Raw genomic sequence first — 27,810 nt, 5'->3', positions numbered from 1 at the left:
TGAATACTCGAGTTCATTACACTAATTAAGATGGTCTGGCCGTATTATATTATTATAGAGTCGGCAGAAATTTAACTATATATCGCTATCCTGTTATCTACGAGAGGTTTGCTCAACTTAGTGTAAAGCTTCGGAAACTTCAATATTATTCACTTGTTCACAGATAATCTTGAAGCTTGTAAGCCTTTTCAAGGTTCTTTAACACAAATGCCTTAAGTAGATTATAGAACCCAAGTTAGCAGCAGGTATACGGTAGGTAATCGCTCTTATAAAGATATAACCTAATGGAAGGCAGACTCTATTGGAGAGTAATTTGTTCATTGATCACTTCTTTTGGTTGCCCAATTGCCCATTAGAAGGAAATTATCGTACTCAAAACAAACAATTATTAATTGAATACCCGGGAATCGATTCTACGATCCCCCGCCGTGGTTATAATAAAGCATCCACTATCAACCACGCACCCAGTTACGTACCTAAAAATATCTACAAAAAAATGAATGACAAATACATGACTTTATCGTATCTTATCTTCGATAGTGAATGGATGTAAGACTTTAGATATAGCTAAGCCATAACAGTTTTACACTCCGCGGAGTTAGTGCTTGTTTGTTGTTCATTTCACCGAAGTGCTTAGCTGTTTAGTAGTTCAATATGGAAGAGTCCAGCATGCGGAGTTTGATAGACATGTTTGAGTCCCGAGTGAAGGCGAATCTTGCTGGTGTTGATGGGGAAAACGTGATAGATGCAACGAATTTGGGTATGTCAATTGTTGCATTCTGAGAACATGTGTGATTATAATGATGTGAGGCAATGTGAGGAATGTTTTCTGACAACTAGAGCCATCGTGGCATCGATCTGTGATGAAATTAATCAAAACGTTATTATTCTTTGCTCGCTGTTTAATAATATTCCGATCTCTCCTCTTTCGAATTCTTTGCTCCATGGCAACAAACAGAAACAATCGTTTACAGCGTGCGTCAAGCAAAGTAGTAGAATTCACAAATTATTGTTTTAGTTGACTATGCTTTTTGTCGTAGAATATTCAGCGACGTTGATGAATGCAGTCACCAGCCACTGACTCATCGCTCTGCTTATCTTTCAATGTAAACTTGGCCGCTGTACAAATGCTATTTTCATTCAATTATCGCTAGTGTTTTCCGTTTTATTATTGTCTAGTGTATTTATTGACACTTAAATATATCGCTGTCCAAGTGTAATGAACTCCCACTTCTTAATGATAACCTTAATGAGATTTATTTTTAGAAAAGGGCTGCGTCTTCCTCGTCTTTATTATGACTTAAGTTTCCCTGCAAATAGGAGAAGTTAAATGATAAATCTAGAAAGTTCCTAAGAGTTTGTAAGTATGAAAACTTATATCTTTAGTTATTCCTTACCTACTAACAACAGTTAACATCTAAAAATAAATATAAGTAATAATGACTCAGAATATAATTTGTTCATGTAAATAAGGTGTGAGTCATGTCCAGGATAATTCGAAGAAGACTTACGTACGCTCTTTATGCTATTCATTTGATTGATACCCATTGATTCTTCTGTTATTCTTGTTTCTTTAACATAATACAAAACCAACATACTGTACCTACATTGTCACTGATAGATACTTGCAATACGTTAATAATCGACCACACCCCCAATATTAATAAAACTAGGTTATTTACTCCCAATGATAACATATTATATTATTGACTAGATGATCGCGCGAGCTTCGCTTCGCCTTAAAAAGTATACATATGAGAATTCCGCGATAAGTAGCCTATGTGTTAATCCCAGGTGTCAGCTAACTTCATACCAAATTTCATAAAAATTGGTTCAGCCGTTTTGACGGAAAGAGCAATTTCAAAAATTCCACCTGCCTTTAAGGGTCGGCAATAGGCAATCGAGGGTTGGCATTGTCATAGAATTATGTAGTAAATGATGCTCTACAGCCTTGAAAAAAATCACACCGGTAGTCGAAGAGTCTAGCTAGGTGCTGGATCATTCGAATTTAAGTAAAAGCTTATGGGTAACTGTAAATTAAATTCAGAATATGACGAAAAACCAGTATATGACACTCCCGTATTGTAACAACTGTGTCGTAATCATCAAGAATTTTCATATGATTTTTATCATATTATAAAGTTAAAGGCTTGGACTAGGCGCTAAATACCTTGTTTTTTAATAAACACACACTTATTTTGTGTAAATTAATCCCAAACTTGAGCAATTTTTTCCCTCAAATCTTCATACAAATATCTATGGCGGTTTTCTGTGTTATAAAATCATAAACACAAGTGACGTTTGACTCAGTTGGCCGCTGGCCTCCAAAGAAGGGTCACGTCGGTTTAGGCAGCACTGACAGCTCGCGATGTTATCGTGTACAGATACAAAATCACTGCACATTGGTTGTCATTGCACTTTTTCAACTTTTATGACACCAACATAATTTGATTTGAAATTGAGGAAGCATAATTCTTCCAATATATTCAATACATTAAATTAAATTAGATAGTGTGCAATATTCTCGTGACATTACAGTCTCGTAAAGGTCTGATGAGGAGCAGGAATATAGCGAATGGATCTAAGTGATGACAATACGCACGAACATTAGGTTAGGGATCAAAAATACAGTCTCTTGACTTGGTGCTTTTTGAGGTATGGTCTCGTGAGGATCTGATGAGGGCAGTAACACGGTGGTGGCTCAATTTTATTTCAAAGATGTTAATAGCTAAAAGCATCGAGTTTGGGCTATTAAGTATGTTTTTCAGAGAGAGAGAAAGAGATTTTATTTTTCCTCTGGATGTGTTAGGTTTACTGGGTTTACTAAGTTCATTCTGTTAATGGCATCAAGTTGTTATGTGTTCATAAGTAATAGTTATTTATTAACAAAATGCTGTTGGTTCTCCACGAAAATGTAAAAATAAAAATAAAATAAATAAAAATAAATTCGTAACGTAAAATTGTCAAAGACTGAATTTCTTCTATAGACAGTAGCCACAAAAAAAACAAACGATAGATGGCGTGATTTGAAGATAAAGATACATTTATTCGACACATAGACAGCAACAACAAAAAAAATACAGATTTAAAGAAAACAAACACGTCATATTTATACAAAACATCAAAGAAAAAAAAGGATACACATCAAAATAACTGGAAAAAATATAAGCCCCAATTTACTTGTGTGGGACAGGGAGTACCATAATATTTTTTTTGGGTTACTCCCCATCTATGCGAAATATCAGCTTGATATCTTTACCCGTTTCTGAGAAAAAGGGCGGTGACAGACGGACAACAAAGAGATCCTATAACGTTGCTTTTTTTCTTTCGACGTTCGAAACCCTAAAATTAAGTAAAAATATTATGCTGCTACCAAAAAATGTACTTACAGGTATTGAAAAAGCGGTATATAGTACTAAACAAATTATAAACAAACAAAAAACCCGACTGCACGCTAAAAATATGAAAACAAGTCCCAATGTTAATGGAAAGTATCGTAGGCGGGGACCAGCAGAGGGTTCACCATTTAGCTGAATGTTACTTAGAAAACGGCCTTGAGTGGCGGTCAAGTTGGTCCCCGCCTGCGATACTTTCCATTAACATTGGGACTATTCTATTCTATTCTCTGTGGGGGTGTAAGTACCTGCACCTGGCTCTCTCGAGTGGAACCTTTGTGCATATCCCCAAGGTCTAAACTGCCTTCCTAAGCTTGGACCATTTCCCACCACGCTGGTCCACTGCGGGTTGGTGGGTTCACATATCTAGACGTGCTAAATCTAGATATGCAGGTTTCCTCACGATGTTTTCCTTCACCGTAAGAGCGATGGTATACATTGTACTTAAGTTAAAAGAACTCATTGGTACATGTCAGCGCCGGGATTCGAACCCGCATCTCTTGATTGAGTAGCGGGCGCTTGCCCGACTGAGCTACCACCGCTCTATTGACATTGGGACTTGTTTTCATGTTTTTAGCGTACAGTCGGGTTTTTCGTTTGTTTATAATTGTATTTTTTTATTTGTAACTTTTTAGTTGTTTTTATTTTATGAAATTTTACGTCAGTAGTTCATGATCATTTTTTATTTCAATAATTTTGGTGTTGTTATTTAAATACCTTCAATATGCATATTTTTATAATGTGAAAATCAAGCCCTTTCATTTGATACCTTACACGGCAAAGTTGAATTATTATTTTTTCGATCATCACGTTATGTCCTCTAGAGGGCGCTATGTTCATTTTGATGGAACGTCACATAGCCTATAACCATTGCGCCATTAATACGCTTCTAACAATACCTCATACATCAAAGTCTATCAAGCCGTTTAGGCTACAGGAGGGAACAAAGAAACAGACAAACATACATACATACAATCAAAAAACATTACCCTCCTCTTTCGGCAGTCCGGTAAAAAGGAGTAAGACAGGGGGTCATTCTGAATTTTTGCTCTACGAGTTTTGGAAATTAACTTTGTTGGACATGTGACTTTTTACCATGGAAAACGAATATTTTTTTTCGCGAATTTGCAAATCTCCTAGAACAAAAGTTGTTCAGAATGACCCCTTGAGTCATCCCCTTTTGGCTTAGTATAGCCCTTTTGCGACACTATGTATTTACTTTGCTTTGTCGTCGGGGTTCAGTTGGCTGGAGAATGCCCGAAACTTATTATCTACACTTTAATACTTGTAGTTACCTTTCTACAAGTAAATACCACATTTGTTTGAGAAAGCTAATCGGGTTCCGAGTATAGAGTAAAGTGGCACCCCTATTAATTTCTACTCTTTCCTGGTGCCTACCAGTGTAAGTAAGAATTATACTTACTTACCCTAAAATCACCCAAAATGTACTTGAACATTATTGTCAATAAAGTTGCGAGTAAAAGTTTATCGACCCACTGTGCAAACTTACATGTGTGCGTGTCACTGCGTGTGCTGTGTGAAGAGCATTGAAAACCCAAAATTGGCGCGGCACGTCACCCTGTACGGGGCCTTAACGGTCCATAATATTATGTCACTAGAAATTTTTCATTGCTCGTGCGTTTACTTAAGTAGGTACAACACACAAATGTTTCCCATTTATAATAACCATAACTATAGTAGGTATTAGTGTACAATTGTACATACTATGATCTTACGATACCTATACGAATATCAAACAAAAAGAAACTCTACATTTCCCGAGGGTACCCCGGGTAACTTGAGAAGTATCCCATGCCCAGTAATGAAGGGCTGAGTGTTCTGTAAATATCATGTTTATAAATGCCGTTTTCCTTAAATGTTACTCTCATTTATTCCCCTTAAGTACCTACCAGTATGAACCTATGACGACTACAGACAAAATTTATTCACCAACTTGTTTTTTTATGTTTTCCCAAGGCTTCAGTAAAAGTCATGATCTTATTTGAGATCTTCGATAGGTTCAGGAGTAAACTTTACAGACACTTTGTAATAAATTATTTGTGAGTTGGAAAGATCCAAAGAAAACTTAAAATAAAATCATAATACGTACTTAGTAAAAGCTTAGACTAACTTGTAAAACTCTCTAAGTACCTACCTAAAAGGAGAAAGGTTTCGTAAAAATAACTTTAATTGAGACGTTGGCTTTGTTTACTATATTCGTCTTCATATCTCAATAACACTGATGAAGGCAAGGTTCTCTCGTTACTGTTCTGCATTGACGGATAGATCAATTTGTAACCAGCCACCGACCGATGCCGATGTGCCACCTCATTGTTCCACGTCGTCTATTGTTCTTACTGTACTGTGCTGCTACGGCCAAACAACAAGTTAGCCAGATCCACAATCTATAGGTATCATACATTCATTTGTCTGCTCTATGATTCACGAGCTGCTCCCTAATTTGCTAATCTTATTATTATTCTCCGAATATATACTACTAACACGCTTGTGTAGCTTCACACTTTCGCAATATGAAATTCTCGGAGGAGCGTTTGCAATATAAAATTTTCTGATAGCTCTCCTATTCTGGCTTATGAATCGCAATTGATCGCAGTAGTGAAATGAAAAAAGTAATTGCAAAATTTGGTATTTGAGTAGGAGTTCCATCAGAGTTATGATTTTACGATATGTGTGTGTTTATTTCATCTAATTTACTGAATCTTGAATATACGAGTATCAGAATCCAGTACCAACCAATCCATTGCCGTTAGCACCTTCGATTTCAGCTCTCAAAAGAGTATTAAAAGATGAATGAGGCAAGGTTCAAGGCTCGAGGCGAAAGCTGTGTTTTCAACATTACTGAAGAATTTTCAGGAAAACGTTTTGGTTTTCACGTAACATTCGTTTGAAAAACGTGACCGAGGATCGAGGCGGACTGAATTTATCTAGAAAACCAGGCACATAAATTTTATGCAAATGTTTTGCATGTATCTGCGCGGTCGGGCAAATGTATTGGAAACTGAAATACGCTGAAATATTAGCCGCACCATAAAGCAACATATGACTCTTTATATACCATTTATACCAATGCCATTCTAATCGTATCAATCAAAACTACTGCTATTTCCGTGGAACTGTAATTTACTTATTATTTTTATACTATAAACTGTGCCACCGGGTGGTGCCTTGCTGCACGCACGTCACGCTCGTATTTCTTTACCCTTAACACTATGTCACTAACGTCCCCATTTGTCCCCAGGAAGCGAGTTCGAGGCAGTCGTAGCGAGCCAGCACCCCGCGGCCGAGCTCGAAGCTCTGATCGAGCGGCTGGAGCGAGTGACGTCACGGCTGGAGCGCCTGCCCGTGCTCGCCGAGCGCGCCCCCTCGCCCCGCACCCCGCCCCCGCACCCTCCCCAAGAGGCAGAACAGCTGATCTTAGAGACTGACAACATGAGTGTCAACGGGTATCAGGATATTGTGCAGGTGAGCGGAATTATAAATAATGAGTTTGATAACGTTAATAAAAATGATATATCACACAGTTACATCAATTTTTTTTTAGAACCTAATGAGAGATACATGCACAGTTACACACGTAAAATTTATAACACCTGTCCTTAGGTTAAATAGGTAGCCAATTTGGTGCCAGTACACGTTACGAATTCTGTCACACTAGAATGTAAAACGTCGGTAAATGGAACATCGTGAATGTTTTAGTAAGTTAGCCGAGTTTCCCCGCTCAATCCTGCGGTCCTCGCTGGAGGAACACCGACCAAAGTAGCATAATTTACTCTTATATGACTGGAATAGTAGGTACCCCTCTGGCTTCGAAATTTATGTTTGTACCTATGTATAAATAATTTATTTGTCCCAAAAAATATTGAGTACACATACTTATTGTTATGTCTGCTGAGTAAGACACCTTACAGCGATGTTCTTACGACCAATTTTCTATAATATTTTTTAATATCTGAACAACGAAAAGTTATTTGAAGTGTCATTGGCTTGGCACTCCTAGCATTGCTTTGTCTCGCGACAGTAGTACTGTATACAAGAAAGCTATAGGAATAAATACAACACCATAAACGCCAACGACGCTATCAATTTATTTTATCTTCGGAAGGGACCGGTTATTTGTACAACCCTTGTTTTCACTAGCTGTCAATTTACTCTGCCGATAAATTCGAAGTCGCCATTTTTCCCCCATAAACTTTTCACAATCCAAGTAAATAACAACCACTAAGAAATAGCCTGCTGGCAGTAAACAGTATGATTTACGTGGTAAATATTTATTTACTTTGAAACTTTGTTTCTTTGTGGCAAACTTCCGTTTGTTTAGGTAAAGTTGGATAAACCACAGTTTGAAGGTTCCAGCTAAAACTTTTAATTGTGTACATTCTGGACACTGTCTAAGAGGTAATAATTACCACGGCAAAATACTTTGTTGCTACGAGTATCTCGGATGATGATGAAACGGTTTTGTAGCAATTTATCTCCGTCTCGATTTCAGCAGAAGTAAGTCTCAGATGTGCTGAGAGCTGGATTCCTGGTAGACAATTGCGTCGAGCAAATGAGATGGAGATGGAACTTTTTGTTTGTAAAAACCTAACACTCGTGTCCTCCATTCCATTTATAGCTCGGCCATTTTTTTCTTATATAAAAACACTACTCATGTAACTGTGGTCGTCATCAGTAATTCTCGTTTTGTCTTAAATTTGTTAAGACCTTTCGCTTTATTATTCATTTAGGTATAATGTTTTTGTAAATGATAATGCTCGATTAAATTCAATGGATGTTATAAGATAAAAGTACGTTTTTATATTTGGCTAGCTAGCAGCTCCTAACCGGAACGACGTATAATCTGATATTATTATGTTCGTCGGTCGGCTGACTTCTCCAGTATTTCGCTACTTATTTCCATAAAACATGACAGAATTATAATAGGTATACAGCTTGGACGAGACTATTTCTGCTAATAGAATTATACAGGGTGGAAAGATAAGACGGGCCCTGGAGAGAAAAAACCTTAAATCTTCAAATTAACTAACTTAATTTTAATGAAATGGCACTAAGTTGTTGTTGTAAGTACAAAAACAAAAAGAGATGAAAATTATAATTTAAAAAATGTAAAGTTCAAAATGTCTGCTCGGTTTGTTAATTGATTCTCTTTTCAGAAATAATTGCGTTTTTGAATGAAATCTTCTTATGGTATTATTCTGTATTTGCTGATCGTTCTCGCTTTTTGTATTTTGTTTTCTTTTTTCTACATTCAATACCGAATGTAAACCAAGCAATGGTGCCTTGAGCATTAATTCCACTGACTTTCTGAATATCTTTCCAACATAATTACGACTTCGGACAAACTTTCCACCTTTTACAAGTTTTGCAACGGAATGCTGAAGATATTTTATCCTGATGGATTTTCTGATTCACGAAGTTACGAAGTCTTTGTGAGGAATGAACAAATAAGCAAACAAACGTGATGTTTTCTCTAAAGCGAGGATAACGTTGACACATTGAAATAAAACAATGGAATTTGAACAATAAGGTGCTTGCTGCTTAGGTATCGGAGCTGGTAAAACTCTGAGACACAAAATGCGTACGTACTCGTTCTTACATATAATACGAACGTCGTAAATATAATATGAGTGCAAAGTGAACAACCGTGCATAGGTAGTAGGACTTAATAGGAGTACTTTCAACGTAAGTAGATAATGGGGAATGAATATCACGCGCATATTTCATAGCATAGCTCTCAATTTGCAGAGCTTAAACATGTTACATGAATCGTGGCATTTTAATTAAGGGGATCCCTAAAGCTAAAATGCTAAAGTCGGCTTGATATACTTGATTAGATTGGAAAAACGGTGGCTTCTATCACATTGATAAAAATATATTTTGTAGCAGAGGGTATACTGAACATGTTAGTTGCTTATAAATTGGTGCAGGATTATAATAAGTATGTTAAAAAAAATTGCAAACACGCCATGTCTTTTGCCATTTTTTGACTTATTATGAAAAAACCCTCGAAATCAGAGGGCCCATTTTCATGGAATCTTATATGTATGTGTAGGTAATTAAATTCTTAACAAAGTTACCTTAAAGAGTTGGATTTAATGGACCAGAAGTCAACTTTTTTTGCAAAAAACTAATAAATTCCGGTTTAAAAATGATGACACCGTGACAGATTTCAGATTTCTTCAGTCGTCGCCCTGGTGGCGGCCTGTTAGGAGCGATACCCACGCCATTTTATTTTTTATCAAATATTTCACAAAAACTGATTAAATCAACAAATTATGACTACAAGTATTATAATACATATGCATTTGCTATGGAAAGTTAATTTTCTAATCATTTTAGATGCAGAAAAGCCGAAAATTCTTAGAAAACATTTCGTCTTTTCGATTTGTTTACATTTTTTACTATAGAGTTACAGATGCATAGATAAAGGTAAACATTGCACATAATGACACTTATTAGATTCTCCGAATAAGAACTATACGGTCAATGCAGTATGCCAAAGCGCGAGCCTGTTTATATTCTGAGGGGTAATTTATTTTATTTTAACGGTTGTGTATGGTAGGTAAGCTACACAATATACAGGGTGTTGAAAAGTAAGTTCATAATTTGTTTTATTTGAAACCAAAAACCGTAGTTAATTAAAAATATATATATTTTAAGATGTGGTAGTCTGTACACTACAGGTTGTTAAAAATAAGTAAGTATTTTTAAAAATTGAAGATCTAAAATTTACATAATTTTTTAAATCTATTTAACAAGCTTTGCAAAAAAGCGGTTAAGTGCGACTGTATCTCGCCATGAAAAAAATGAAATGTTTACTGTAGCTATAAATTTTATGCGTTACAAGTGGAATAAAATACCGCATAATATTATGTACAACTATGTAAGAGCCTAGTTTTAAAAAAAAACTCATAAGAAAATATTAAATACACAGGTTTTTTAACCCCTGAAGGAAATAGAGGGGTGTTATAAGTTAAAAGTAAGGGCTGAATTTTTTTTTAAATTAGGGTGATAGGTAATGTATATTTTTAATGATTTTTTCAAATAGATAAATGTTATACCATTTTTAAATTGCCATAAAATTACCTATAGTTATAGTTATAGAAAAGGGCAGGGCTACCAGTGCCCATTCGCCACTGCAACCTAAAAGATCTATAAATTATGACTCCCCATGCCGAGTCTCACTCTACAGGCCCAGGTCTTTTATTACCTGATAACCTGATATTACCTATACAGGATGTTGCAAAAAGGGTATACTGTGCCGAAAGGGTTTGACTCAGGGGTTATTCTGAACAACTTTTGTTCTCCAAGTTTTGGAAATTCTCGAAAAATAAATTCGGTCTCTATAGTAAAAAGTCACGTGATCGAATAAGTTTCTATGTAAAAGGTTTTGTTACGTGAATTTTCAAAATTGTAGAAGAAAAGTGGATCAGAATGGCACCTAAATCCACTTTTGGCTAAGCTTTATACCCTTTTTTCAATACCTTGTATAAAATATCGTCAGCGTCACCTTAGATCGTAATCATCGTAACTCCTCGTGACCAAATTTTAGAGGAGACAAAAATACTGTTTTATTTGTAGTTCTAGTTGGCATACTACCCACCTAAAGTTTTTTTTAACTAGCCTAAAAATGATTTGTTTAGACAGTCTATCTTCCTGTTCAACCGCAGCCTGAGTGCCAGTGACTCAATGACTGAAAGGAGGCCATTAGTGCTCCTAAATAAATAAAGCAGGCCTGTAGATTATCTTTCAGTGTACCGACACATCTGATTGCTGTAAGAGCCTGATAAGCTCTTCGAACGAGTCATACCTCTGTGGTGGTACGGTTTCGACCTTTCGGACAGTCAGTTTGGCATCCGAAATGCGGATTCGAATAGTGGGTACAATACTTTGCGTTCGTTCACTGTCGGAGCAGGATGAGAACCACGGGCGAGTTGTTGCGCTGGCTGTTTGCTTAAAAATAGTAACCGCGTTCAACTCTATCCACTAGAGGGCGAACCTTCCATCTATACCATCACTTGTCTTCTTATCTGCAGAAAATTGACAGAGGTCATACGTGTCTAACAAGTACATTAAGGATGCGAAAAGAGAGGGTTTGTTTTCACTGAAGAAGTTCAGTTGCGGAGTTCCACAGCGGTAGGTCTTGGACCCCTCTGCTGTGGAACTTGGCATACAACGCGGTCCTGCAAATCAAGCTCGCAAACGGCGTTAGCACAGTGCATTTTTCTAATGTCACACAGGTCGTGAGGTAGGCTGAGAGCCTCCTTCGGGGATGACATCCCAATGATTCATTACGAAAAAATTGCTGCAGCTGTGCTCGCCATGCAGTGCATGGGCTACTTCCGAATCTGGGGGGCTGTTGCAAAGGAGTCCGTTGCCTCTATACGGTACGGGTTCCGTGCGATCTATGATCCTTCCGGGAGCACCTGTCTTGTCAAGTCGAAGAGAATGGCTCGTATTCGACGCAACCTGCAGTACTGGTGGGATTGGTTGGAGGACAGGACAGCAGGAAGCTGCAGCAGCCGTCATGCTGTGATTCGACGCATAAATGCAAAAAAAAGTTGAAAGTAACTTCATGTTAATAAAATATTAGATCTTAATTTAACAACATAACATTGCAAAAGAAAAATTAACATTGTTGAGTATGTTATTGTAATTTACTAAAGTAGTAATAAAAACAAAGGCTTATTGCATAGTTTTCGTTCACGTTCGCCTACATCGCACGTTGTATATGAGAATAAAGGGTATAATTACTAAGATTTCTTGTTTAAAAATCACGGTTTGGGGTTTAGAGGAAAACAAATGGTAAAATGCGGAATACAGTTTTTTTTTTCGAATAAAGAGGAAAACATCTGAATTCAAAAAACGTTTCTATTGACACCAAAGAGTACTTTTCGCCGAGAAAAGTGGAGTTACAATGTTTGCGATCTAAAGTGATGATAGAACTAGAACTTATTTTTTCAGTTCACCTGCTGTTGAGTGAAATCGTAATTAGGTAAATGACTCCTTGACATGAAAATAACTTTTTTTTTTATAATCGTTATAACAAAACCGTTTTTTTTAATACAGCAATATTTGAAGGTGTACTTACAGTGAGCAAAAGAGCGCAGCAAGGTGTAAATTTTTTGGTTTTTAAGAAACAAAAATATTATTTCTATCATATCCCAAATACACATAAGTACTTAAAAAAAAAAATACACACTCTCGCCTTGTACTAATGTACCCCCTTGCGGGGGTACTTACATGTTATTATTTTTCTGGTGACCTCCCCATATCCCTTTGCCAGCTACGTAACCTTTTGTGACACCCTGTATATGCAGAGTTCTGCAAACTACTGTTCTGCTTTTGAAACACCAAAAAAAAACAGGTCGTCTAACTAAAAGGTCACGTGACCAAAAAAAAATTATATGAAGAAGCGTTTTTTTCATGAATATAAAAAATTACGTAGGATAAAAGTTTTTCAGAGTGACGCCTGAGTAACGCCCTTTCGGCTAACTATACTTTTTTTATTACACGGGGGCAGAGTTTAATACAACACCCTGAACTATTAAACTCTGATAATATTTTCGCGATTTTTTTACATTCTGATTTCATTTCCTGGCTTAGAAATAACATCAATAACATGCTGCACACGTAGGTTTCGGCATAGTATTAAACCCTTTTTGCAACAACCTGTATAAATATCGGCACGGGTACGACTTTATATATAATTAATTATTAAATATTAAAAATACTTTCAAATAAAAATAAATATTTTCGTATCACAAAACAATATTACTTACTTAGTATATTTTTAACAAAGTGGCATGTCTTCACTTTTATGTTTTCGAGTACTATGTTAAAATTTCATGTCATTGTCCGTAGAACGCCCCGCATACCTCAACCCCCCCTCACTAGATTTGACAGATTCTGATTTTCTTCCAGCTTTAGTGACAGCCTTAAGAGGATTTCACTTGTTCACTCTTTGTGGGTTGGCGCTGGCAGACCTGCTGTGCAATTCGATTATAACTTTTTTCCCGATTGCGTAATGCGAGTTTGAGCGTCGGAGGATTTCGTCGTTTGTCAATGTCTGCATCGACACGACAACTGCCGCTTTATTCCAAATTCCATACACTGGCGATATTGATCCCCGTTTAATTGAATTCGCACATGTATTGAGACATAGTTTTACCTTTTTCAACTGGTTCGGAATGAAGCGTAATGAGAGTGCCTACTTCAACGATAAACCTACGTTTCATGAACAGTTTTAATTAAAGCCATTGCACTTTAAGTACTGGTACCAACTTAATTGAATTGAAAGAGACCCTTTAATTAATTGCGTCCGTCGATATTACTCGTAATTTCTTGAAAAGGTGCTATGATAAGAATATAACGAAGACGAAAAAATATATATACGGTGAGAGGTAGACTAGCGTTTGTCACCGGGGTAAAAGGATTATAATTTATGTACATATATTAGGCACAGCAATATAATACGTGACTCAGGTAGGCTCCTTCCGCTTTCCCCATTGCATATTATGAGTATTTTTGAAAGTATATGTTCGTCTCCAGGGTCCTCCCATTACATATGGGTATTTTTAAAAGCAATATGTTTGTCTCCAGAGTCCCCCCATTACATATGAGTATTGTAAAGCATATGTTTGTCGGCAGGGTCCGCTGCAGGCGTACCTGGAGCTGTCGAAGCAGATCGGCGGCGACGTGGCCGCGCACGCCGCGCTCGTCAACTCCGCCTTCCAGTGAGTACCTCTTCACACCACTCGCACTCTTATACCTACCCTTGTTAGGCTGTTTTTGCGGATTTGATCACGCACGCTGGATTGCCTTGCACGCGTTCATATACAAGTATTCATTGTAACGCGTAGAATATACACGCGAGACGCGGTATAGTGGCGTGAAGTCCCGCGTGCGTGATGATATTCGCATGCTGTTTAAAACAGCCTTACACCTACCGAGTAGAGTGGCGAGACAGTATCCTCGGCCGAGCACTCGTTCAATTTCTTGCCGATCATGGGCCGAAGATCTGTACTGTGTCTCGCCACTCTACTCGGTAGGTGTAATCAGGGTATTAGGGTGCGTTTCCACCAGAGATGTGATAGCAGCTATGCTTCAAGGACGTGAAAGGAATTCGCTGTCACTAGTGATATGCTATGTGGGCCAATGAATATGATTGGTGGATCAAACTCATCTATAGCAACGTATAAAAGCTTATCTCTAATGGAAAAGCACCTTGTCCATCTTCCCGCAATCAGTCGTAGGCTTGCGACGAAGGCCGTCGTTATGCGTAATTGAGCTCAAATCGACCAATTAAGCAAGCACCCGATAGGGCGTTCAAATGGGCTTTTGTAGTATTTAAGCGATTTGCTTTTCAGTTTACGGGTATTTAAACGATGGATTGCACATAGCACTTCTTAGTATATCTGATTGTTGTGTCGAGGATCCCAGGTTGGATCTCAGACCGGTACAGATAATTGAATAAATATAAAGGCCTCCCAGTGAGTGCCGCCACTTGACATCGTTCTACCGTCTTCCCGCAATCTCACGAGCGTCCGACGCAGGCTCGCGGAGGCTTTATTGAACCCCAATCGACAAATTAAAGACCAAATAGGGCGATTAAATGGGCCTTTGTAGTATTTATATGGGTACTTAAAGGGTTGATTGTCTGTTTATGGGTATTCAAACGATGGTAGGACGACCGGATAGTGCAGTGGTTAGTTAGTTCATCTTATTGTTGTGTCGAGGATCCCGGGTTGGATCACGGAGTCGACACAGGGAAGATAATCGAGTAACATAATAATGAATTTTCTGATATAATACAATTAACTGCAAACGAGTGATTATCCAGTTCCAATGCTATCATATTATCGGAAACCTGCTCAAAATGGTATTAGACAACAATAAGCTTGCACTGTGCTGCTACGCTTTGCTCAACCAACCTTCTACATCCAGGGCGCAACTCCGCTACATCCAACTGGCGACGCAGCGCAGCAAGCCGTCCCAGAACGAGGAAGTCTCGCTGCTCGCGCCCACCAGCGACCAGATCTCCTCCATCCAGCAGTTCCGCGAGAAGAACCGCACCTCGCCCTACTTCAACCACCTCTCAGCCATCTCTGAGAGCATCCCCGCACTTGGATGGGTGGCGGTGTCCCCCACGCCCGCACCGTATGTCAAAGAGATGAATGATGCCGGCCAGTTCTACACCAACCGCGTGTTGAAGGAGTGGAAGGAGAAGGACAAGCGCCACGCGGAGTGGTGCCGCGCCTGGGTGCAGCTGCTGGCTGAGCTACAGGCGTATGTCAAGCAGAACCATACGACAGGGCTTGTGTGGTCCGGTGAGTTACTGTTTTACGTTATTATTTATGCGTAGCTGAAAAAGTAGAAGCGGAGCAAAGGCTCCGCGGTTCGGCGTTCCAAAAGTTAAAGTGTGTGATAGTGTAGCTCGAAAGCGGATGATCAATTTTTTCTTATGTTTTTTTAGCTGAAGAGTTATTATTATAGAGAGGTAAAGATCCCGTGAACGCTGTTCGTTATTTACTATCTAAAGCTGGCCCTGTAGCACAGGGCGCTATTAAGACGTGATAAGAGTTCTCCGTCACGCTCGCTCTTGAGGCTGCGCGACGTGAGTGAGTTCGATGCAAAACTTTTGTCCGGTCTTAAATGCGCCCCGTGCTAGCCCTTCTGGTGTTCAGAATACTAATGCAGCTTTAGACTTTATGTTGACTGAATCGTGGAGCTTTCCGGCGACTACAGCAAGTTTAGAGCTTGAACTTCTAGTCAAATATTGTCTACAAAAGCAGAAGCACATTTGCTTATAACACAAAGGCGCCACACACACATCCAGCCCCTCAGAGGTCTGAGTGTTCAAATATTTATGCGGCTTACACAATACCGCTTTTGTAAACTTAATACAACGGCAGTGTTCCTAGGCAGACCTGCGTGCCCTGATTCCGCGCTTTTGTGTCACTTTGATTCGAATCTGCGAGCTAAAGTGCTCCACTTCTATTGTGCGTTTGTAAAAGGGAATACCTGAGAATAGTCAGCACATTGTAAAAACTCACTAATCCGAAAGATTTCACTTCTTTACAACTTACTTTCCAATATCCCGAGCTAAGTCTGTCTCTGGGGATAATCATTGGAAAAAAGCTGAGTTTTAAGTAACGAATGAATTCCTGATTATACTAGGGACTAGGAGTTTGTGGAAACAACTTTTATTAGTTTAAATTAAACATCCGTTTCGTAAGCGGATTAAGTGAAGCTAATTGAAGCGAATTTATTAATACCGCGTGAAATTTTCATAAAGGTTAAAGGAATTTCTGAAGATACACATCAAAGCCAACCCGTCGGTTATCCGACCTTCGGGCATTTTCAGTAATTTTACTATTTATTTAGGTTTGAATTTGAATAATCCTAGAATAACCCAAAAATAATTGTCCAATTTCGAAATTTAACAATTGTTCTGTTTTTATTTTCTTAAAATTATGCTAATTCTCTGCAATTCACAAATAAAAACTTATCATACCTCTGATGCGACCATAGTTATTAAAATCGGTTCTAGGCGATTTTCAGAAATACACGCTTACCTATATACCGGTAATTAATACACGTAGGTAAGTTTAGGTAGAGTTTCTAAGGAAGCTTAATTAATATGATGCCGAGGTCGTTACTTAGTGTTCTCAACTGAAGAGAATTGATATAAATTTGATGTTTTGTCCTTTTAATTAACGAAGGGTCTCGAGCAAAGATTTCACTGACACGTTTCGAGAACACGGGGACTCGAGATTGATTCCGACTCACAACTTATGACTCAATTTTTTTTTAATATTCATAATCATAATAAATACAGGCCATTTATACAGCGCAATAAAACATTTAAATATTAATTTTATTGTGTTCCACAATTCCCATAAGGGATAAATTTACCTAAATGGTTTCCAGAATTTAATTTAATTTCGCTATGGGGACTTCGTATGTTTTCCTTATACAATTACTGACACGTAATATGTTTACTTTTCTCGTAACGTTATGTGGAACAATTAAAAATCTTAATTGGTTTATTAATTACTCGGAGCATCAAAGTAAAAATCGATATATGATGCTCAACATTGTGTAGCCTGTCGATCGGAATATGATCACGTTGTGTAATGGGTAGAAGTAATCCTTTGTTTACCATTAGCGTACTGTGGATGGGATATCGAAAATAATTTACGGAAATGTGGCGTATTCACGGTGCGACGTATTGTATTGCAGGTCTTTGTGTCTCCCAGTTTGGTTTTAAACCAACATTATGAAGTTTCAACAATTGAAAATTAAAACCAGAAAATTAAAGCGCATTGTGCGTAATAGTTGTATCGATCATCTGGATTATTATCTACATTCTACGTTATACGTTATAGGTACCCAAATACTTCAATCTACAGACATATGCATTTACTTACCTACATAAAATCTTAGAGTAAACATCAGATCGGTCTAAACAACTTGATAGTTTCGGAAGTTGGGTACGATTTACACTTTTGTGCTTGATCTTTGAAAAAATGAATAGGTGGTTTGTTAGTATGACAAGGTACAAAAGTGCATTCGCTGCCAACTTTAGAACTACGAAGTTGTTTGAACCGAACTAAGGTATAAAAGTGTAACCGTGTGAACCTATAGCCTATGTGTTAATCCAGGGTGTCAGCTAACTCCATACCAAATTTCGCTAAAACCAGTTCAGCCGTTTGGACATGAAGAAGTAACAAAAATACACAGTAATACACTCACTAACTTTCGCATTTATTGAATAAATATTACTAGGTGTCTCAAAATTGCCTTCCCTCTGCCCTAGGCCGCGGCTCCGGCGGCGCGCCCCCGCCCCCGCCCGGCGGCATGCCCCCGCCGCCCCCCGCGCTGCCCGAGGTGGACTTCTCCAACATGAGCGTGGACGACCGCAGCGCGCTCTTCGCCGAGATCAACCAGGGCGAGGCTATCACTAGCAGTGAGTTTTTATTTTATTTAATAAGTTAAACAATAATAATTTAAAACAGCTAGTTTAATCGGTAGGCAAGCAAACAATTAGTTCGCTTGGTCCTAAATGTAAAGCTGACCTAGTAAGGGTTTCCTCATTTATATACGTAGATATAAAAAAAAAAACTGTACCTACTAAGGGTTTAATGAGTAATTCTAGTTTCCTTTTCTTGCATACAATGTTACGACTCTAGCTGCTACCTTGAAACTTTGTTGCATAATGTATGCATGCAGACAAAACATAAAGTTGTTTAGTTTTTTGTTATAAAACCTGTGTACTGAGGGTACAGTAGAAGGTAATTTATGCTTAACCTTTTATAGCAGTGTTGAGGACTCTCCATTGATCGAACAAAATCATCCCTTTATTCAATATCATTCCCTCTTCGAATAAGTAGCAACCCACATACCTACACAAAAAATCATTAAAAAACACAACCAATAAAACCATTTACGTCTCTTTCTAGATTTTTACTTTGTTCCGTGATATTATAACATTGCCTGTAAGAGATCTCTCTCAGTGATATTGTACATTGATTCCAGTCTATAAGTATGTTTTTATATGCCTTATTTATTTGGTGTTCAATAAAGTAACATTCTATTCCATTCCAGGCCTGAAGAAGGTGACATCAGACATGCAGACGCACAAGAACCCGCAGCTGCGGCAGGGCCCCGCTCCGTTCAAGGCGGCCGGCAAAGCGCCCGGGAAGCCGCTGCCGGCACCCGGCGCGGGCGGCGTGGACAAGCCGCCTGTGTTCATGCGGGACGGGAAGAAGTGGCTTATTGTGAGTGTTTATGTTGTTAATGAAGTGGGAATAGGCTACTTGACTCATATCAAATTCAGGACTATAAATGAGTATTTATTGCAGTATTGAATTTACGAAACCAAAATATATTGATTTCGATCGGTTAATGAAATTCCAGGATGGTTGCATTATTTTATTATTATTATTATTTGGAACCCTAAAAACGCTATCGGCCATGTTGTGACGTCAGCTGCCTCACGAGTTTTAAGCGTAGTGGTATGCCATCTAAGCGGAAACGGTATTTGATTCGCAATACATTATTGCTAGTATACTAGTTTATTCGTTTAATTCTGACGTTTGATCATCATGAAGGTACTACAAATTAACAGTCGTTTTGATTACGCTGGCATGGCATGAATACGGTATCAGCTATAGAATTTACAAGGTGAAAGCGATTACTTACCGAGTTTAGCGAGGGCGCTAATAAGTCGGAAAATGATGTTTTTGTTATTTGAGACTTTTATCCCATGATTCCCACAGAAAAACTCTTTCAAGGCGAAGTTTGCGGTCAAACCCCTATTATTATAACTCCTTTACATGTCTAAACCCCTTACTGTTGGCTTACAGGAGTACCAGAAGGGCGCGAGCAACCTGGTGGTGGAGAACCCGGACATGAACAACGTGGTGTACATGTTCCGCTGCCGGGACTCCGCCGTCACCGTCAAGGGGAAGGTCAGTTGATTGTTGTTTATCCATTGTTTATTTAAGGCTTGGAGCCTACTCGCCTCGGCATCGGTATTCGGCAGGCATCAGGGTTTTAGGTCTTAGGGCGCCTTGCACAACAAAGTTAAATAAAATTAAATCTATGACCTCTTGCTTTGACATTATACTGTCAGAGCAAGAGACAAACTATTTAATTTTATTTAACTTTGTTTTGCAAGACGCCCTTAATTTACATAATAATACACTAACTTAAAATTTCCATAACACATAATCATAACGGAATTTACTTGTACATTTTGTCACCATATTTTTACGACAGTTATTATCATGGAAATTTCACTGCCGATGCCGATAGAAGTTTACTGAGTCCACACTGCATTATGCTGCTCGATTTTTGTGCGTAAACGCTCTTTGCTGATCGCGTGGATCCGGCTATTCAAAATTTAAGTGTTTCGTGACTTTATAATTTTATTTCCATTCGCAGAATGTAGCGTATGTGTGTGTATGTGTATAAACAGTAAAGTTTTATATCGCAGGTTAACGGCGTGGTGCTGGACTCGTGCACCAAGTGCGCGGTGGTGTTCGACAACCTCGTCTCCGGCGTCGAGTTCGTCAACTGCCAGTCCGTGCAGATGCAGGTATGTAGTACACTAAATTAAATACAAAGATGTAAAAAAGGCTTTAGTGGCCGCATGACCATTTCCCAAAACCGTCCCTTTTAAAATCTATATTAATCACGACGAATTGATTTTCACTAGGTTAATCGGCTCCTAAACCATAAAAACGTGCGAGGCTGTTTTAAAAACCACCGAATATAATCTAGTGTATATAATCTAGTGTACATAGTGGTCATACCGTATCACTTGTATTTCGTATCGTATCATACATGTAGGTACTGGTAGAAAAAGCTAAAATGAAAACAATATCAATTTATTTATCCAAAGATTAACAATAGTAATAAAAATTCAAAAAAAAATTCACGATAACAAATCGCTTCGTCATTCTGCTTCACCCGTCGCCACAGTCGCTCTTCACCTCTTCAATAGCGAGTTGACTACTAGTCTCCTCCGGCAAAACAAATAGCACATTCGCGGGCACGTGGGACCTCAGACAGTCGGCTATACTCGAGTTATACATACTCGTATCATATACCGGCTCATTGCGAGCACAATCTCTCATATCCTCATACGGATACGGGTATCGCGATTGGTCCCAGTTCAAATTCGTATCTTCATACGCCTCGTTGATCTTGATGTCGCTGTCAGTTTCTGAGCAGTTGGTCTTTGAATAGTCCCCCATGGCTTCCATGCACATGGCTTCTTGAGAAACATGGTCGAGCTGGCTCGGGTCGAGGGTTATTCTCAGCTTTGTGTTTAAAACGTTGTTGAGGGTCGTCTGCCAGTCTTCTAGGAGCTTTTTGATCGACTCCATCTGTAAAATCAAACTGTATTAAAAGAGCGTTTAGTATAGGTACATGCCAGGGATTCGATTAGATTTAGTTAGGAAATCATCGGCTTTACAAAAATCCAATATGTTTTACCTTCTTTTCCAACAAAGCGTGTTTATTGGCGCGCCGCAACCGCTTCTGTTTGATGTAGTTCTTCAGATACGCCACCTTATACACGTTGGTCACTTTGATGATCTTGACGTGGCAGTCTTTCTTCGATGTATCTTCATCACTAATCGTGGAATACACGCTGGTCTCCGGATCTCCTGCACTGTTTTCCTTTTTACAATTACACTGGTCCAGGAAGCCGTCAGGTCTTCCGTCCCGCTCGTATATTCCGTTCAAGTCTTCGCATCGAAAGTCCTTTAGCAAGCATTTTATAAACTCTTCTACTGAAATTGTGAACCTTAATTAGTCACTCTATATACGATTCACATTTGGATTATTGAAGACCAAAGACCTCAATATATATTATGTACTTACAGCCATAGGTGGCACTACTACAAACTCTGCAAAGATCTTTCACCCCATAACCTCGTTACACTATAGAGCTTCCACTATGTTATTGTATTTTAGACGTTTCCTTATGTCTGGCAAGTAAAGTTGCTTTTCCTTTGCAGGCGTCAAAAATGTATGGGATTTGAACTGTCTTAAAACCAATAATATAATGGACAGAGCACATTACCTTCCTCATAACTCCTCGCGTCGGGCATCTCGCCGGCCGCGGCCGTGTCCTCCCACTCGGCCACCCCGCGTGCGTGCTCCTCCGTGGCCATCACGTGTCGCACGCGGGCCCGCACGGACCGTAACCGCTCCATGGCGCGACGGAGCTCGCACGACCGCTCCGAGTGCCGAGCGGCGTGCACGCACATCTTTGAGTTTATTATTTCGATCTGGGAGTAGGAGAAGGGTATTAGATGTACAGATGCCCTATTCAGCCCTATTCACAGCACAAAAGTTCGTTCGTTTTGGTATCGATACCAACTTTTGTACTGTGAATAGGGCAGCAGGTTATTGGCTTACGTGTACCTCGCTCTTATTTTCTAAAAGTGTGTTCTAATAAAGGATAAACAATACACAAATTGATTAAAGGCATAGAGGCATTCAATAGGCAGTGGCGATGTCACGGTGTCATTCTAAAAGTTGGCTCATTTACTAAAGATATGTATTTGTAAAATTTTGTTAAAATAGAGGAGGAATATATCTAAATCTAAATAAGGAAACATGAAAGAAAAGTGGAGTTCTTGCCTGAATTTTGATCTCTTCTAGCTCCAATTGTTTCTGGTGCATTCTACTTCGCGTTTTCTTGTATGTGTCTTTCATGAATCGGTACATGTAGATGGTTGTAGGAATGTATTTTACGACAAACATTGCCTGAAAAAAACGCTGTCTAAATTCTACCGAAAGTAAACGATTTGCTTTTATATTTACTTACTAAAAGAATAATATAAATATCATGTACTAGAAAGAGATAAGGAATTTAAGGATACCTCCCTAAAGATATACTTACAACATTAAACATTGTGAATCGAATATAAATCGGCAGCAATAGACTGACGATGGCGTTCCCGGTGTCCCCCCCATACTCCTCGATGTGGGCGCGCCACTCCTCCCACCAGGAGTCATCAGAGAGTATCTCTTCAGTGAGGTCTTCAGCTCCTTCCATGATTGTGTCCGAGATAAATAAAGTTGTAAATAAAATCGTTCGTAGAATTTTTATAGCAATAACATTCAATAGGAAATAAGTTCATCAAAATTTTGCGAGAGTGACACTTGTCATTTTTACTCTGCGTTAAATGTGTCAAAGAAGATTTGACAGAATTTCTATACCAAAAACTTTTTATTTTCATATGAAACTCTTTTTGCATAGAGAAAAAATAAACAATTGTGAAAAGAGTGGCATCTCGAGGAGTTTTTTGTCATACTCTATACGTCATGCTGCCTACAACGCCATCTCTTTATATTGCTCAACCTCATTGTACATACATACAGGGTGCCCTATTGGGACACCCTGTATATATAGATATTGTTATCACAAGTTAATAGCCGGACCCCCACCAAACGATCCAACGCGATCCGATCGCCCGATCCAAGAAGTTTAGTATGTAAGTTCGGCCTAAAGATTAGTGTCAAAAAGACTGAGGTCATGACCTTAGACACACACGGTCACGAGACACTATCGATAAAGCTTGGGGAAGATGAGCTGAAGCAGGTGCACAAGTTTCGTTATCTGGGGAGCACTTTAACATCCAAGTGTGACCTTGACGCCGAAATTAATAACAGAATAAGTGCTGCAGCCGCGGCATTTGGCAAACTGCGTTCCAAGGTCTTCTGCTCACATGATCTTAAGCTGGCTACCAAAATATCCATGTATATGGCGATTGTGCTGCCAAACCTCCTATACTCCTCCGAGACGTGGTGTTTGTATCGCAACCACATACGCACTTTAGATCGTTTCCACCTCAAATGCCTACGATCCATCATAAAGATCCGATGGTCTGACCGAGTGCGTAACACCGAAGTTCTGCGACGGGCCAATGTTGGTGGCATTGAGGCCTATTTAATGCGTCGACAACTTCGGTGGTGCGGTCACGTATCGCGTATGGCGGAGGAGAGAGTGGCGAAGCGCATCTTTTACTCTGAACTAGAGGAGGGTAAGCGGAAACCTGGCGGACAACTCCTCCGATATAAAGATGTTCAGAAGCGGCACATGAAAAGATGCAACATTGAGCCCTCTCGTTGGGAAGATTTGGCGGCACAACGGCCTGAATGGCGCAGGCTGGTGGCAAGGCGAGTACGCGAATTCGAGCTGCAGCGTAAAGCTGAATTAGACGCGAAACGCGACCAGCTAAAAGCTCGTCCACCTGCCGCCATCAACTATAATTATGTCGGCGGCGTACTCACATGCCCACACTGTGCAAGGGGGTTCGCCGCAAAGATCGGCTATATAAGCCATCTTAGGGCGCACGCGCGCCAACAGAACTAGGGGTCGAAGTGGTCGCCATGGCCGAAATCGGTCGGACCAATCATCATCATCAGTATGTAAGATTCCTTGGATCGCGCGATCGGACCGCGCCGGACCGTCCGGCGGGGACCCGGCCACCAACTTCAATCTATAAAGATATAAGACATATTTGCGTTAACGTAGTTACACCACACAACAGTTATTACATTTATCAGCTAAATTTAAGTTCAATCTATTTATGTACCTACCTACATGCAACAATAAATAAAAAACAAATTATTATATAATTCTTTATTACCTCGCATATAACAATGTTTCAGTTCAGTTTTGTTCATGTCACTTGTAAAATAATATGCGAGTGGGTGTGTGTATTCCTTTCACTATGAAAACCAATTCATGTTTTGCTAGTTTATGTTTGCCAAGAGAAGCAAATCTTGTCACTTGTGGTGATAAAGTCATTTCATCCAATAGTGCACCATTTATCCTCGCGAGGCAAATCTTTGACGACATTTATCAGTTTGGTACACATAGTATTTTAATCTTCAGCGGGTATGAAGATGTCGCTCGCTCTTTGCCAGTGCCGCCATTTCAGCTCGGTTCCCGTGGAACCACATGGAACCTGGATCCATATGGAATCTGTCAGGTCACAAGAATTTCATAAAAACACTTTTTGCGGATAAAGATGCTTTTTCTTGACACACCATGTTTATTTTTATTTGTAGGTATATAAAATTTATAAATAACGATATATCGAGAGTATAGGCTTTTATTACAACAATGTTATTTGCGAGACATTGTAAGACAACTGAACTGACACTGACACGCAATTTCTTCATAAAAGCCATAGATCATGACAATGTTAACATTCAAATACTACTTATCTATGTGTCTTGTTATTGTTCTATGGTCTTGTTGATAACGCCATCTTACATCTTTTTTGGTAGTAAGAGTAATATAAAGAGATGGCACTACCTTCTACTAAAAGTTCAGCCATTAAGGCACTGACCCACCCCTGTCTTTTTGACAACAACTCTGATTGTTACCGCGAGTTAATAAATAAATAAATAAATAAATCTTTATTTCAATAACCATACTTAATCTAGGTGTACATGACTGGAGCAATCCTTTTAAGTATTTTTAAAAACTTGTATTAGGAAGCCCCGCTCTTCTAAAGTAGGTAACTCTTACAGACAAGCATTGATATTGTTAAGTTAACTAATGTTCTGACTATCGTGGCTACATTCTGCGTTTCACTCTATCATCAGAAATTCCAATTTCTTTCAGCATGACCTCAGTCTCTGTTTCACTAAACTCCCAATGGGTCCCACACATAAGCACGAAACGACGTCACGTTGTGCCGCTCTCCCATTGAACACCTGCGTGTAGGAAGGAGACGCTTTTACGAAGCGACGTCGTATCGTGTTTACGTGTGCTTACCCTAAAGTATAAAAATATACAGGGTGTTTTTGTGTATCAAAATCATGAATTTCGACATTCTGATTTCATTTCGGGCTTAGATATAACATGCTGCACACTAGTGCACACGTATGTTTCGGCTTAGTATACGCCTTTTGCAACACCTGCCTGTATATGTGTATGTTCGATCTTTCTCTTCCACTTTCAAGGTTTTAACCCCCCTCTCCCTACCCTCAGGTGCTGGGCAAGGTGCCGACGATCTCGATCGACAAGACGGACGGCTGCCAGGTGTACCTGTCCCCCGAGTCGCTGGACGTGGAGATCGTCAGCTCCAAGTCCTCCGAGATGAACGTGCTCATACCGAAGGGGAACGGCGATTATGTGAGTATTATTGCTTTTAAATGGTCGGGATTCCGGGATAAAAAGCCTCAGTGGTAATGGAGCAATGCTGGAAGTAAGAAAATTGAGTTCTAAATTTTGTTGCATCCTACCTATCGTATTGATCATAGGCAAGCTGATTTTGAAGCACTGCTTGCCACAATCCGCATCATAAGAAAGCTGATTATCGATGGCGTTGCAGGCAAAGTTTGCCACAATCAATTTTGTATATCTTCATATTCCTAACAAAAATGAATCTTGTACATCTTTCTTGTTGTAAATAAGTTATTTATGTAATGGATTAACTGTTTATTCCCCAGTCGGAGCACCCGATCCCGGAGCAGTTCAAGACGGTGCTGAGCAAGCCGGCCGGGCTCGTCACCACGCCCGTCGAGAGCAAGGGCTAGACCCCCCCCCCCCCCGCCCGGGACCCTGTCCACTACCAGAAGAGTACTGATTGCGTGAGTTGACCACCAGATGGCGTTTTCATAATCTCCTACAATCTCCTAAGACGTGCGGATGTCCTAAGACGTGCGAAGTTGGTTCTTACAAATAACCACAGATACATCCACTATATTCGTCTCACGCGCTCGTTAGGGCTGAATTGAGCCTCCATTTGTGGTCATCTTTCGTGAACTGAACTGTACCGCTATGTAAGTCACTCCTAGTACTCGACAAGCTAAATACTGGACAGGTTAAATGTAGCTTCATTCATTCATTCACAATAACAATATGACGTGTACTCAACTATTACTATGTATATTTGTAAAGTTTATTTGCACAGTTTACCTAGCTGAACATTAGTTCACGTATACCTTTTGAGATTAACGACGTATTTACATAAGTGCACCACGCATTTTGTAGTGATGGATTTGTATAAGAGTATTAATTAGCTACAGATTAGACGATTTCTCGGGCATTGTAATCGGGTGTGAAGGTTTATATTGTAAGTGTAAGTTGGGGATGTATGCTCAGTTTGCCCCGTGGCGTGTTGTACTGTATATGAGCCGTGGCGGTCGCTATAGCCGAGTATCCTCTGGCCGCCGCGGCCTCTCGTATCGTATAATGTCCGCAAGACTTCACTTGAGACTTTACCTTGAAGTGCTTTAATCTCCCGCCTCCATCCTTGTCTCGCCATAGACAGAAGTATGCGATTGGGTCGGGTGGAAAGCGCTCTTCAATGTCAAGTCTCAAGTTAATTCTTGCGGGTAGTATGTAACGTTGTATCGTCAACTGCCTCCTCGGCTTGTGGTACCCGCGGGTACGCCACTAGGTAACGTAGCTGTAAGGCGTGTGACTGTAACGAGTTTCAATCAGGAAACTTCTCTATTCTCGACTTTTGCTATCTTTGAAGAGCAGTGATTCTAAAACCCCTATTGTGTGACCGTTTGTATGTTACGTTTTGAAGTAATCTTTTCTATTGTAATTTTCTAAGTACCTATTCAATAATTAATCTTAATTTATTTCTTCCCTGATACTATATTTTTTTTTATTAAGGACATTTTAGAATTGATTTATCATTTGTATTGAATTGAAGTATTACAACATTGTGAATAATTTGAATTACATCAATACTAAGTAAGCGTACTGTGACAACTTGACTGTAGTTATTTATTATAACGTCTTTATCTGAAATAATAATGATAACATATTTGCATTTTGTTAATTTATTTGTCGAGAGATTAAAATAATTTTTAAGTAAGACTTGTTTCATTAAGATTT

The 27,810-nt window shown here is 39.2% G+C and overlaps 2 protein-coding genes across 6 annotated transcripts in view; one reads left to right on the top strand and one right to left on the bottom strand.

Annotated features, from left to right (window-relative positions):
• LOC105389289 (adenylyl cyclase-associated protein 1) overlaps positions 1 to 26,530 on the top strand; it is a 46,365-nt gene extending 19,835 nt beyond the window's left edge. For 3 of the 4 annotated variants that reach the window (XM_038112602.2, XM_038112599.2, XM_038112603.2), the window contains exons 2-10: positions 6,655 to 6,878; positions 14,067 to 14,152; positions 15,363 to 15,745; positions 18,238 to 18,387; positions 19,026 to 19,198; positions 19,787 to 19,891; positions 20,419 to 20,520; positions 25,948 to 26,091; positions 26,409 to 26,530. In XM_038112602.2, the coding sequence (XP_037968530.2) occupies positions 6,846 to 6,878; positions 14,067 to 14,152; positions 15,363 to 15,745; positions 18,238 to 18,387; positions 19,026 to 19,198; positions 19,787 to 19,891; positions 20,419 to 20,520; positions 25,948 to 26,091; positions 26,409 to 26,495 (1,263 nt within the window). In that variant the 5' untranslated portion in view covers positions 6,655 to 6,845 and the 3' untranslated portion in view covers positions 26,496 to 26,530. Of the gene's footprint in view, positions 1 to 570; positions 761 to 6,654; positions 6,879 to 14,066; positions 14,153 to 15,362; positions 15,746 to 18,237; positions 18,388 to 19,025; positions 19,199 to 19,786; positions 19,892 to 20,418; positions 20,521 to 25,947; positions 26,092 to 26,408 lie in introns of those variants that run through there. The other variant, XM_038112600.2, reaches the window with a different exon arrangement.
• Positions 20,797 to 23,112, bottom strand: LOC105389288. 2 transcript variants are annotated; one of them, XM_011560382.3, is made up of 5 exons: positions 22,840 to 23,112; positions 22,578 to 22,703; positions 22,015 to 22,222; positions 21,423 to 21,721; positions 20,797 to 21,313 (listed from the first exon to the last, which is right to left on the bottom strand). In XM_011560382.3, exons 1-5 carry the CDS (start codon positions 22,993 to 22,995, stop codon positions 20,891 to 20,893), a joined length of 1,212 nt encoding a protein of 403 aa, XP_011558684.3. In that variant the 5' UTR covers positions 22,996 to 23,112; the 3' UTR covers positions 20,797 to 20,890. The 2 variants fall into 2 exon arrangements, with proteins under 2 accessions (XP_011558684.3, XP_011558685.3); XM_011560383.3 differs by having other exon boundaries at positions 21,423 to 21,718; positions 22,840 to 23,111.
• Positions 26,531 to 27,810: the final 1,280 nt, after the last annotated feature.

Source organism: Plutella xylostella, chromosome 5, assembly GCF_932276165.1.
Source record: "Plutella xylostella chromosome 5, ilPluXylo3.1, whole genome shotgun sequence".
Classification (NCBI taxonomy): domain Eukaryota; kingdom Metazoa; phylum Arthropoda; class Insecta; order Lepidoptera; family Plutellidae; genus Plutella; species Plutella xylostella.
Note: the sequence above shows the minus strand (reverse complement) of the source record. Positions and strands in the feature narration are given on the sequence as shown.

Excerpts from the sequence above, each read along its gene's own strand:
- LOC105389288 (XM_011560382.3), bottom strand. The coding sequence starts at position 22,995 with ATGGAAGGAGCTGAAGACCTCACTGAAGAGATACTCTCTGATGACTCC. Across the intron at positions 22,704-22,839 it reads GATTCACAATGTTTAATGTT|GCAATGTTTGTCGTAAAATA; the intron begins GTAAGTATATCT and ends CGTTTTTTTCAG. Across the intron at positions 22,223-22,577 it reads TAGAAGAGATCAAAATTCAG|ATCGAAATAATAAACTCAAA; the intron begins GCAAGAACTCCA and ends TCCTACTCCCAG.